The sequence below is a fragment of the Ambystoma mexicanum genome, chromosome 5q (assembly GCF_040938575.1).
Source record: "Ambystoma mexicanum isolate Mex_15411 chromosome 5q, UKY_AmexF1_1, whole genome shotgun sequence".
Classification (NCBI taxonomy): Eukaryota; Metazoa; Chordata; class Amphibia; order Caudata; family Ambystomatidae; genus Ambystoma; species Ambystoma mexicanum.
This window is the reverse complement of record NC_090933.1, coordinates 735,648,134-735,662,198: the sequence shown is the minus strand read 5'-3', so window position 1 is coordinate 735,662,198 and position 14,065 is coordinate 735,648,134. Positions and strand designations below refer to the sequence as shown.

Here is a 14,065-nt window from a genome sequence, read left to right as displayed (position 1 = left end):
CATGGGGGAGAGCGCGGATTCCAGGGTGCAATGCAAAGTGCTGGGTGTGAATGAGAGTAATAAGAGTCTTTGATTATCTCTGTAGGGGCAAGAAAATGAGGCAACTTTGCAACCCATTTCCTGACCCAAACTTCGAAAGTGTTCAGCAGCATCAGTGTCAACCACTGTCACTAAGTGAAGAAGGATAATCAATCAGGATTATCCTTAGTCATTGATGCACACTGTGTCACCAACAATTCACAGACTGGTCATTTAGGACCTGCAGCCAAATGTACAGGCTCAAAGCAAATTTCTTTCAAAGATGAATGTGCTTATTTGTGATGCAACAAAGCTCTCGACTCTAAGTAAGAAATGGGAGGACATGACAGGTTGAAAATAATTCTGGTCTGAAGAATCGGCCATAGGTTTCTCGAAGCAGACGAACTTGGCCGGCCTCTGGGCATCATTGGAATTCTCTGTGCTCCTATCAGCTGTTGGTGAACTTCAGGAAGAAGGCCTGGCTTCAGTGGAGCAACCTTTTTCTGGATTCTTCTTGGAGAAATGGGGTAAACATAAGCCATCAGTGAAGCTGGTATGGGTGTCCAAATTCAACTTTGTTTTGTGTTTTTTTTTGCAAACTCGGTACATTTTTCTTTGGACTGGGAAATATTTTAAGAGGAAGAGGTTTGGGCTCATGTCGAATTACTTTGAATATAATTTTGGCTGATTTTTGTAAGAATGTGTTTTGGAATTTACAGAGAAGACATTTTATTTCTTCATCATTCTTGCTCGTTCTAAGGCGGTTTCAGTAGCTCATTCTGAGTTTTGGGGCCAGATCCTGCCTGATGCCTATAGATGTTTTCTTTTGTTCTTCACATCCTTTGAAAATTGCCCTCCCCATGAATCCTTTTGTTCAGCATACAATGATACATATGAGTTAAGAAGTGTACTTGTCGAAACTCATTGATTTGTGGCAGGTGGACTACCCCTGGGTTTTACGATGTTGTTGTGACAATGATTTTTATACTTCACACTCTTGTCCTCTGGGCTCATATGTAGGCTGTGTGTTTCAGCTCCTCAAAGCTGACCAAAAGTGACAAGTGTAGACGATCCAGCCCGCCACTCTGACTGGATCTAAGACACAGCAGCATTCGGTCTTAGGCAGTATGAGGTCAAATATTTAGCCCTTATTGTAGCCAGGTTTGTGTCTGAATTGTCATCCCAGTAGGTCACCAAGGAAGACATTATGCATGGAACCAAAGAGCTGCATGGTGTTGTAACTTATGAGCTGGACCCAACAGGTGTGTGTTCTCTGGGTGAGCTCTAGATCGTGTTGGTGGGGGTGGGCTTCGAGGGAGCTGTCTTGTCATCAGCCAATAGTGAAAGGTTGGAATACTTTGGTGGCCATGTGTTTTTTTTTTTAATAATGGGCGAGTGTTTCTATTGATTAATGTTGTAGTACTGTTTTCATTAAGGTGCGTTATAGAGCAACCATCGGGAGAGACATTGCCCCTATGGGGGCTCAAATGGGAATGGTTAATGGTTCTCAGAATGGGCACTTACCGGGTCCTCCAAGGTTGGAATGACCCGTTAAGTACCCATTCTGAGAACACGGACCCGGTATGCGGTAAGGGGGTAGCCATGGTGTTAATAGCACCATGGCTACCTCCTACCGCGTAATGAGGCCCATAGATATTGAAAGATTGCGATATCGTGAAGCCCAACAGAACAGATCAGGAACCTTTCAGTTCAGGCAGTCCCGTCATGTGTGGACCTTGTGTCTTGGTCATACTGTCATGCATGGCCCCTGTACATACTTTTGAAGACTGCACCAGAGCCAAAATACTGTGGGCCCGATTTGTGGAAATATCTGCAGAGAAAATAGGGACTTGTGTGCCAAGCCATGCACGAAATCCTGTTTGTCGATTTGTGGAATCAACTGGCAGTACTTTTTCATACTTTGCAGGGACTTCATGCCGGCTCGACACATCACTGTGAGAGGCCGAGTGCTTTACGCGTGACTCCAAGCAGAGTGTGCGTGTGGCTTGCACAGAGAGCAGTATAGGGGCAGAACTCGAAAAATGAGGAAGAACAAGGGAAAATGTGGGCGTTATGAGGGATGGCACCGAGGCAGTCCATCGCACGCCCACTATTGCATGAAACGATACGTATTAATGGATACGAGCGCACAACCTCTCGGTGGGGAAATGGCCACACAAACCCCTCATACTTTCCGCAACTCGAAGGCAGGCGCACAGACACTTGCACATACGATTCACTGCAGAGAGGTAAAATCGGGTGTCAGATTTAGTGGTGGGTGTATGCAGCAAGAGTTCCGATCTGATTTAGGGGAGCGCATACGCAGTGTAGCGGGGTGCAGGAACGGTTTACGGCATTTCACCCACATATTTTCTGAGTTTTACACGGGTTATGATAAATCGTACGCATGTTGTCGGGGTGCCAGTAACAGTTACGGGGGACCCTGCGCAGGGTCCCTGAGATGCAGGCCAGATTGTGAGGGACCCCATGAGCTGTTTGGAGGGTGCATGTACACGCATAGGTAGCTGTTCTGGCTGTTTTTGCTTTGCATGAGGAGTGTCGGGGGAGTTAGGGCTGTGACTTGCATATACGTTTACTTTGCGCAAATGATTCCATGAATACGCTCAGCACGGAGAATAACTTCTGCGTGCAGGCATGCGCCAAGTCATTCTTGGTGCGCAGGCTTTCTGGGATCTCTGCACACTTTCCATGAATCGGGCCCTATGTGCGGAAGAATTGCAGCAGACAATTTACAGAGCACCGTCAGGCAACCGGCACGGGACAAGCAAGCATCAGCTGATGATGGCAAGCAACACCAACACTGGTCATCCTCCTCTATCTCAAGCAACACCTGAGTATGTTTGCAGGTGAGGAGATTGAACCTGCCTGCCGTTCAGCACCTCCTGCAGCGCTCTAAATGTCTATTGCCCCCAGAGAAGCCTGCTCTTCAAAATGCCTCAGGGCCACATGCCTGCATTGCACTTTGTTATTTGGCCACTTAAATGTAAACATTGGTGGAGGGTATTGCACTACATCTGACGATTCCATGAGATATCTGTTATTACATTTAAAGTCTGCTTGTTAAATATCTCATGTGTTGTGCCCAGTGTCTTTGCATATTGCTTCCTACCTACAGTTCCTTTAATTCCAGCTATTTCTAGGATCCCAGAACGAAGAGGGTCAACATGTGTGTTTGTCTTCATCCGATTTATACAAACAATAATGTTCTATTTGGATCCACACGCGCATGGATTCTTGCTTGGCTCAGGAAAGTAACACATGTGGTAAATACCGGGGAACCGATTTACTGGAGCATCATTGTGTAAGTGAATTGAACCATGAGTTGTGAAAGTTCCAGAATGCAAGGTATACAAGTGTGCTAACCCTTTGTTGTGGGACACATGGGCCGCGGTGTCCTGGGAAATGCCTAAAGCTGTTTCATTTACCGATTTCAAGAACGTTCCTAGGGCTCAAAAGTGGGTTAAACATATTTGTCAACCCCTCTTCATTTGTGTCATGAGCTTAGAAAAGAGGCCCGCACACGCTGCTCTCGAAAGCCTTGCGCATATGATTTCCTTGAAGCCTTCCGCCGGGCACTAAAACTCGGCAGCGTGGCCGGCCTCCAGATGTCACTGGCTGGGCCCCCGCCTTCCTCGCACATGCCCCAGTTTATTTGTACAGACAGAAAAGTAACTCCTGGGCAAATGATTCAGTAATTACAGAAGATACACAATCTGACCTTTGGCCTTTGCATTTTTCTCTAGCCCGAATCGTTCATATCTCCAACAACTTCAAAGCCGGACGTCCTCACGCTACAAAATAAAGTGTCCGGAAAGGTGCGTGCATCGTCAGTCATCCGGAAACAGACGTCAGTGGCGTGCTCGCGCACAGGAGACCTGTTCCGCAGCTGTTCACATGCCAAGTCCCATTCCGCGGAGAAGCAACAGAACATGTATTGTGTGAAAATGACTTTCTAACAAGTAGCTTCGTTGATTTTGGGTCAGAAACCTTTGGCTCGCCAAATGTTTTGGACTACAGCTCCCATCAGACTTAGGCAGCAGAATCAATGGCGAGGGGCCGTGGGAGCCATTGTCAAAACATCTGGACGGCCACAGGCTGCAAACCCTGCACTAAGAAGTGTGTTTAAATATATAGCCGTGTTCTAGTGCCATTTCCAAGGTGGAACTAATAAACTGCAGAATTCGATGCCTGGAGTTGGACAACCCTAAAACAGCTTGTGGGACACATGGGACACGTGATCTCCAGAGAAAGTATGCACGGCTTGATTTGCATATACTTGCACCGGAGAAAGTCAAGAGGTGCCTGGGAGTATCTCAGATGTGCACCTGCTATCTTACACCATATTCAAAACATGTGAACTGGCAGAAATCTGGACATGTCAGCAAAGCTTGGTGCATCACTTTTGCACATGGGTAGCTCGGAGGTGCTTCAGGCAATGGGGGATTTGCTAAAGGTTTAGGCTTTGGTAACATGCTACAAGCTCATAGGTGCAAATCTGAGATGCTGACATGAATTTCCTCTTTTGCGCTAGTGCAAACCTTTGTGAATCAGCTCCTCTTCTGTATCTCTACTGGTTGCTACATCGCAGTCGGCTCAGCTGTGCACTTCGTTGCAAATCCAAATCTCAGCCAGAAGCCAAATTGTGATTTGTGAACTCTCTGGCAAAGAGGTCAAAAGTTTGAAAAGTGCAAATGCGATACATCCCTCGTGCGTAGCTGTGGAGTGGGGGACAGACAGTCAGATATTCATTACTCTACAGCCAATTCGCACCGAGGTCCCCAGTGCCTGCATGTTGATAAGTAGACATGTAAGCCACTATAACACCTGTCGCCCAAAATGTGGCATGTGCAATATGAATATGAAAGTAGAGGAAATATGTATTTTGTACTAGTTCCCTATTTTAGCTGTACTTTACGGTCTGGCCACTTTAAGTCTAAGCAGCACACTCGAGTACCTTTAGTGTATATTGTTTTTTTTAGCTTTGCATGTAACTACTGCTGCGTCAATCTTTTAATGCTGATCAGCATTATGGCTCACTACTAATGTTTGGCAAACTTGGGGTACCGATTCAGAAGTGGTTTCTGTCACAGTGACACACATTGCCTCAAGTGCCACCATAGAGCAGCTAAAGGAGCAGGCAGGGCTGGACTGGGAACCAAAAGTTGCCTTGGAAAATGTTTTCAAAGGGGTCCCATATTTCGCCAAAGGAGCGAGCACAGCGAGTGAGTCCAACTCTTCTAAGAGGTGATTGGGCGTTTCCCACAAGGAAATGTTGAATACAATGAGTCAAAATGAGTGCCATTAAAACACAGGTTTTAAACATTTAGGAGCTCACTGTGGTCCAGCGTGGCATTTGACCGCAGGGAGCCTTTGCACGTAGACATACACGAAGGAGGCTCCCAGACACTATCGTGAAAGGGTAATTTAAACTACAGCATCATACCTCTCCCCAAACAAACACGGGAGGTCACTTACTTAGAAAACGAACTACCGTTTAAAAAATAAATATAAAAAGGATGGTTCACCAGGTGCTTTGGGATTGCTTGGAAGCCCAGGCACAGACAGTGGATTTGCATGCTACCCGCAAACTCACATAGCGCAACCTGGTTTTGCATTGAAGACATTGCTCACCATAGCAATCTGCTGTAATCCATGTAATATGACGGACCATAACATAGCTGCTGAATTTAACAGGGCACAACGAGGACAGAGCGGCCCATCATCAGATGCATAGCAGAACATATGTAGTATAACATAACACACAAGCTTAGTACTACATGATATAGGGCCTCATCACGAGTCTGGCGGTAACCCTTAAATGCGGCGGTAGCGCTATTACTGCCGCATTTAAGGGTCTGCCAGATCATGGCTCTGAGCTGGGGGTAAATCTGTGGCAAAATTGGCGATTTTCGGCACGATTACCGCCGGCAGGAAATCCGCCGGCGGTAATAGTGCAAAATTTCCCCATTGGACCGAATGGGGAATGAGGAATTCCCGAATGGACCCAATGGGGAATGGGCAATAACCCTTCCGCCAACCCTGTGATCCAGCGCTAATAGCGCCGGGGCGTTTGGTGGTAGGGCTATTAGCGCCGGCGCTAATAGCGCCGCTGTTACCGCCCAACTCGTGATGAGGCCCATAGTCTAGAAATGGAAACACTGCACAACCTGGTAGCATAGCAAAATGAGCATAACACAGCTTGCACCCTCCCAGCAGCACTTCTCCAGCCAGTTGCTGCCATATATGGATGGCGTCCTGTGGTGCATCGCACATTACACACATCTTGATCACCCACTCCTGACTTCCACCTTCCCATGACCCTCCACAGTTGAAATGGACTCATAAGAGCTTTGGACTCTTCCTCTACCTGTAAATAACATGTCATGGATCACCTGGCAACAGAGAAATCATATTCTTGCTGGTTAGGCCCAGCCTTGGTCATCCCAGCGCACAGCTCCCTTGGAGATATCAAGCACACCTTGCTCACATGTCCCTTTACTACGGCACTTCTTGTTAAGTCCCATTGGATAGTTTGGGGGGGGGTTCTCTTGTTAGAGTGGAAGTGCAAGCCTGGTGGAGCACATTGAGAAAAAGGAGACTAATGAAGACCCGCACCACTTCCACAAAAATGGACTTTCTTGCATAAAATGGCCAACGAATTTCATTCAAGTGCACTTCCTTAGCGCCACAAATAACATGGCCAACGAATGGAAAAACCACATGATTTTTAGGAATCACAACAATACAGTATGCAGCAATTCCACAGTATCCATAGGGGGAAAAGAGTGTGCTATCCCCAAGCCAGGAATTCTGGGATACAGAAAGTATTTTTATGTCTATATGCCCAAACACAAACACCCCTAAATGTGCACCCGCAGTCAAGCTCCTCTGCTCTCCTGGGAGCCACTTCCAATAGATCTGAGCCACACAAGTTAACTATCTCCACATTTCGGACATGTCAGGCTGAAACGAGCATGCACTGCGATGTGTGTTTCAAGGGTGAGTAAAAGCACTTGGCAATCGGCTGTTGCTGTCCGAAGGCCAAGCCAAAATATCTCAGCTGAAGACACATTACCTATGCAACATGTGAGGGAAAGCAATCCTCTATGAAAGGTAGAAGGGTGGCGCATGTTCTTATGTTTATCTGAAGACAAAACCGGCTACTTAATACACAAATGCATATTTTGTAATACCCCAAACTGCATTTTCCTATATTAAAACATGACCACATCATTGGAAACAATTGTCTGTCCAGCCCTTTTTAAGAATCGCCAGTATTTTGAAATTTGGCCGTTTGTCCAGAGAAATGGTAAACATTTTGAGAGGAACGTGCTCAGGCCCTCGCTGACCCTGGCCCTTAACAGATGAAGTATGTGCAGTGGCTGCAGAAGGTTGGCTGCTTGAAGAAGGTCGCAGTGAATGTGTGGCTCTCCATCACGCGCACCAGCTTCTGCCTCAGGGCACCCTTCCAGCAGAAGAGTGGCTTCACGAACGGTGTCTCATGTCGGGGCCCATACACGCCTGGGCCATCTTGGTGACGAGAACTCAGGACGGAGAGGAAGGTGGGTACCACAGGGAGAGGGTGAAGAGCGAGGAGAGAAGCGTGCGAACAGCGGAGGGAGCGAAGCAACGAGGCGGGATGCAAGAGGGGACTGCTCTCCACAAAGCAGCGCAGAGTCTGCACCACGGAAGACACCTGGCTCTCACTGTAGGAATGCGAGCTCAACGCTTCTTACCACGAGAAGCAAGTCTTTGGTGTCTGGGGCCAACGGGCAAACAACCTCAGAAATAAGCAGGAGCTCGAGGAATGAGAGCAACCGCGAAGTCAGTGAGGCAGCCTCTAAGGGGTCGCTCTCGAAACTGCACATCGCCGCCTCTAGCTCTGACTCCAGGCTGTGTGTGCAGGGCATGTGCGGTTTCAGTTGCCCGGTGCCAGCCCAGGTCCTCATGCGCAGGCACGCAGCCCAGCTCTCCAGCACTGGGAAGAAAAAAGAAATGCGCTGGCAGCACAAACGTGGCGTTGGTGATGGCAGCCGGCAGGCAGCCAATTCATGCACCCCACCCAGGCGATTTCAAGTGACGCGCGAATCCGTCCGCACCAAAGAGGCCATATGCCCAGACGCCTACTGGGGGATGTCCCCGTGAGCCAGTCCAGCCCTGGGAGCAGGGTAGAGAAGAGGTGGTTGTTCATAACACAGAGATCGATCTTAGGGCCAGAGGATGAAAGTATGGCTAGGGCATGAGTAGGGTGCCGATGATGTATACTTGAATACACCATTATAAGGCCCCTCTCAAGAAACCATCTGTTATGGCAGTAGTCCGCTGGCATGACATATATGACCCTGAAGCACCACGCCCAAGTCTCAATCCCACAACATGTGCTCGGTGTTTAGTATCACTAGGAACCACACTACTTTGATTGTGTTACCATCACACACAACACTGTGTCACGAGGAACACGGACGTACTGGCACCATTAATCTCCATTACCTTTGACACAGGGCAGGAAAGTAACCCGCATGTTCCTCGCACCACTCATGAGTTTTCTGCCCCATTTCAATCACATGCGACTTCCTTAGCAATCAGTAGATGAGCAGCCAAGTTATTCTGCAATTATACTACGAAAAGTGTCCCTGGCACCAAGTTAAAGTTAGGCCTGTCATTCATGGTCAACACAGTCAAGACGTGCCTGCATTCCTATTCATGAAGCGGCATTTCCACACAGAAAAATTCATTTTTAAAGACGTATTCAAAAGAAAATACTTTCATTTCATTTTTCAATAACTTTTCATTTCATTAAATACATTAAATACATGTGACGATATGAAATAAAGAATAAAAATAAAACAAATCATAAACATGGCCCAAACGATGTGACGTATTGCAAGGTTGGTTACAGTGAGTTCCTAATTCAAGACCAATGAGTATCTCGAAGTGACATAAAGAAGAAAAAACGCGAAAAAAAAGAAAGTTTAAAAGTGTGCTTGGAAATAGAATGTCTTCCTGTGCTAATGATTATTTATATGTAACCTAGTAAGCATGTATCCACATAAACACGAATAAAGTAAACCAAGGTGAGGTAGTGACTAGGAATGTGAGCTAGGTGTCTCCTGTGTCCTGCAACACATGTTAAATATCAAAATAGCCGGGGTGCATGCCCTAGTGAGCTATGCAGTTATTCTGCAAGTGCTGCACAAGTGACGCCAAGAGGCTACTCGCATCAGAGTGCATGCCCTATGCACACTCCTCACTCACTCGCTCACTCACTCACTCACTCCCTCAGGGGCTACCTCAATGGGGTCTTGTCAGTTCCATTGCTCACAGGATGGTAGAGGTGCCATCTATTGGACTGAAGCACAAGGCAAAGCCCATTAGCTGACCCACCATCTGGTTCTGACCCTCGGACCTGCCATGTCTGGCTCTCCCAATGCATTGCACAAATCACCCCCCCCCATACAGCCCAATTCAAAAAATCATGCCAACCCCAATGTTATGGTAGCGCACCAGAATAAGCAACGGCCAGCATCAGAGCCCGAGACGGGCATCAGTGAGCCACTCCGGGAAGAGGCATGAGGTGGCGCGGAGGCAACTTATGATCATGGCCTCTTTGCCCAGTGCTGAGTTTGTTCATCCAGTGCTTGGAAAAGTTGCACGTGAGAAGGAGTGCCGCACAATAGTGCATATGCACATGGCCACAAGAGGGCGCTCGTTTCTCCTTAACCTACATTCGCATACCAGAAGGCACTTTAGCGTACATTAGAAGACCAGCAGGCACATTGCCATGACCCATTGCTGGGTAACTGTCCGGCATCCATAGCTCATATAATCGCTCGGGAAAATGCACAGCCTACAAGCTCAGAGTAGGGCGGTCAACTTTACTAACTAGTTTGCCGGGCACTTTGGACGTGGTGGATCATCAAGGGCAGTTTGTGGCATGTGTGCGATTCCGTATGGCAATATGTGTGTGCCTCTCCTCCTATCTACTTTTATGGTAGCATTAGTTGCAAAAAGCATTTTAACATGCACAGCACCAAAAATAATGATGCATACATTAGAATACGTGGCCCCGGGCAGTCTGGCATGCCACCTGCATCCCCAGCAGGACGGGGCAGCAGGCAGGCCAGTTTCAATACCCTACTCCCTTGAATATAGGCACATTTGAGCACTCCAAACTCACACAATGCTGAGACAATCAACTGTTAAAGATGTTGCCATCTGTTTGTTTATTCAGATGATTGGGGAGGTGTAGCAGCACAGGTGTAACCATGCCTTTCCAAAATCATGCTTATAAAGCACCGTCATGTGCACTGCCTCTCTCTGTTACTCTCCGTCTTTCTTTGCCTCTGTCTATTTGTGGGCGAGGCTCACATTCTAACAGGCAGGTTTGCTAACGCCATCCCAGACAATGATGACAGTACAAATTCACACATAAGTTTAAGGGTCCGGATACGGGGGGACTGGGACTTTTCATGGTTAAAGGAACCACGAGTGCAACAGCAAATGAGGCCTCCTGTGAGGCTGGGTCCAGCTTGGCATTGAGAGACATACATTGGTTTCGCTTGCTTTCTGTAGAAATATAATGTTCCCACTGAGGGCACTTGTGGGAGGACACCTGTAAGTTTTGTAGAGAGATACTGGGATTCTGACAGACCTTTCAGGAGACCAGAGTCCCAGCCTGCATTGTCGCGCCTTGAAACACTTGTGTATAGGCGCGTTACAAATGCCATATCATATCATATCATACAACAACTTGTGTTAATTTCCATTGTTTGGTAATAGTTACTGTTTGTGCATGCTGAAACTATTGCACAGAATCAGCAGCACTCTCAACGCATCAGTGGCCAGCACACACCCGTAATGATTGCTTTGGTGCTCTCAAAAGAAAGAGATCATTGGTTTAAATCTGAGTGCACCCCAAGAAGGAAACACATTTTGAGAGATAACATGTTGTGCAGCAAGAAGCTAATAAAAAGGGAAATTATTTAATTGTACTAACATGTTAAACTGTCTCCTTTTAAAACTGCACCCTGTTCATTTATAAAGGACGCTTCCAGTTTATATTGTAGTTATAATAATAACATTGCCGTTGACTTACTGAGCAAAGCACATAATCAAATCCTGCAAGAAAACATTTAAACAACCTACACAGCAATTTCATTTACATTCTGATAGAGGGTTATCATTCCAATATGGACAGCATAGTGCATTGCAATAGTACTCTTTCAAAATACATATTCCCATACCCCTGAAAAAAGTATGTCTATGTGAGTGCCTTGAGGCCTACGGGTGAATGACGGGATACAAAAAAAATAGATAGAGATTTCCAGATAAGATTGGTCCCCTCATCCTAGACTTATGGAAGGAACTGATGTCCCTACTATTCAATGAACATTTCACCAATCGCAGATCAGTCTGCTCAACCCTTCTCTCCCACTCTGGAGTCCACTCTGCCCAGTTCTCTCTACCCATTCCAGCTCCTCTCCTATCCATGCACCCTACTTGTAACCCCTGCGTGTGACATCTTTGTACACCGCTCTGTTGCTTCCCAGCTAGGCTTGATAAATCCCAAACACAAGTACCACTATGGAAATAGTGACGAATAGCACCAATGAGGATTTCTGGCTTATCTGCATAAAATCAAAGAACATTTTGGGAGCATAGGAATGACCATAGAGCGTCTTTATATTTGCCAATTATGTCTGTGATAGAATGGTTGTGTGCTCGGATCATTAAGTCCTTTATGCACACTTGGCCTTGTGCTCATTTCTTTTTTTCAGACTCCACATTTGTATGCGAGGTTAAAATGTCTGTTACATGTTTCACTCCACGAGGGTCCAAGCAAATGCACACACATTTTCCTGAGGGCCTCACATTACATACATTGACACATGTGTTGAACTGTACATGTCTTGTATTGTTATAATTCTTCCCAATGTTTACAGATATGGGTTATGCGCTGGAATGGAAAATAACATTCATTGCATGTGCTCAGGCAATCTGTAATGTAATATATGTAACATGGAGTAAAGCAAAAGGGGATCAGGGGAAGAAATAGGAAGGTACATCAAACCTAAAATATTGGGAGTATAGGAAAAGGATAGAGGACATAGTTATGTGAAATTAGGGGTCTGCTATGTGTAGAGGAGGATGGAGAGTTGAAGAACATCTGTTCTAGAACACCTGTGTCATGACAGGTGATTCAACTTGATCTTGGACACCAAGGTGGCAGATGTCTGTAAGGTGGGAACATAATGGGCCTCATTACAACTGTGCCGGTCCGGAAACAACAGTGCCGGTAAGCCTACTGGCACTGTTGTTTCCAGAATCCCACCCGCCAGCGTCAGACCTGCCAGGCGGGACAGCACCCGCTCGCAGAGTTCTCACGGGAGCACCGGCACCTTTGTTAATGATGCCGGTGCTCCTGTGTCCCCATTCCCATCTGGGACACCATGGGAATGGGAACTAACAAAATCACTGTCGCTGACTTCTCGGCCAGCGGACTCGGGTCCGGCGTCTACCTGACGATTCTATCAGCACGTTTACCGCCGGACACGTAATGAGGTCCAATGTGTGCATCCTGGGGAAAACACCCCAATGCAGCCATCGAGCTAAGACCAGAGAGAAACCAAAACGGTCCAACAGTCTGCACTAAAGACACCATGTCATGAGTGTGTGCCTAGTCAATTGCTGAAGCTACGAAGACACCATCCATTCCTGGTCTGTAATGGTTAAACTGAACATCTGATGAGTTCCCTGCCAGGCGTCTGGAATCAGAAATCACACATTACACATCCTTAACATTCCTAGAAGTCTATCAAGTAACGGATTTCTACCCATAAGCGCACTGTGCATGGCCACTTACATTACATCACATTACAGTCTCTCACCATGTACTCCATGTTGGCCGCAGGTGGAAAGACCTTGCCTCGCACTTGGTTGTGATAGTCGAGGATTGCAATCATGTCCGCCTGGGATATGTAGCGCCTCCTCCTGGACTTCGGGGCGCTGGCAGGATGCAGGTGCGGCCTCAGGGCCGAGTCCAGTGCTGTGACATTGCCGTCTGGCGGGAAGGAGTCTGTGCTGGTATTGGGCAGCGCAACGGCGTGTGTTTGCCAGAGGATAGCAAGCAGCAGGGCGCAGCCGGCAGCGGAGACCTCGTGCATGTTCTCGGTAATGGAGTCACGCACGCGCGTGCCTTATGCCCTGAATCAAGAACGTACAGATGGGATTATAGGAAAGACCTGTGTCAGAGGTGCACACGCTTAGCATTATAAAATACTGTCATTGGTGTGATAGTCTGAGGGAAAACATACCCTACAGCATGTAAAGTGCAACATACAGGAATCCGTTACCAAAACAAACTGCCCTTACATTGCCCCCTTTGTCCGATAGTCCATTGCACACCATGGGCCTGGTATACAAAGGCGTTTTCAATGGGGCAACGGCCATTGAAAAACGGCCAGGCCCTATATATTGTATTAATAGTGAAAGAGTGCAGGGCACAGGCAGTTATCACATCATGCACACCCCGTCACGGGATATAAAGGCACAGTGTACATAGAATGGGTGCATGCATCACAATGGTAAAATGCACGCCAGAGCCCAGCGCGGATTTGGAATAGCTGCAGGGAGAAACTTGCGTGGCTTACCTCGTAAGAAGGAGAAGGGAGCAACCGCTTCCTTCAGTGGCTGAATGTCCTCTGCTCTGCCGCGAGACGGGGGCTCTGGAATGCGGGGAAGAGGATGTGTATTGTGCAAGTCGCTGCAAGAGGCACACTCCGGGGTCTGAGCCTTCCGGGGGAGCGCTGTTAAGTGCCGGCAGCTTTTATATGGTCCCCTTATATAGCCTAGGCTCGCTTTCTAAGAGCCTCTTTCATGCCAAACTACCGGGGGGTGGAGCTGTGTCGCGCAGCAGGCGATGATTGGGCGGGAGCACTTCAAAGTGGGTGGTTGAGTCGCAAAACCTGAAAATACACATCAGCGTGCCTCGAATGCACCCCAGTCCCCGGTGCTTGCTATCTCATAG

At 47.3% G+C, this 14,065-nt stretch overlaps 1 protein-coding gene across 1 annotated transcript in view; it reads right to left on the bottom strand.

Moving 5' to 3' along the window:
- The window catches only part of PI15 (peptidase inhibitor 15), a 107,951-nt gene extending 94,095 nt beyond the window's left edge, over positions 1-13,856 (bottom strand). Inside the window, exons 1-2 of the mRNA XM_069621224.1 lie at positions 13,689-13,856; positions 12,927-13,242 (exon numbers count right to left, since the gene is read on the bottom strand). Coding sequence (XP_069477325.1) covers positions 12,927-13,202 — 276 coding nt within the window. The 5' untranslated portion in view covers positions 13,203-13,242; positions 13,689-13,856. The remainder of the gene's footprint in view (positions 1-12,926; positions 13,243-13,688) is intronic.
- Positions 13,857-14,065: the final 209 nt, after the last annotated feature.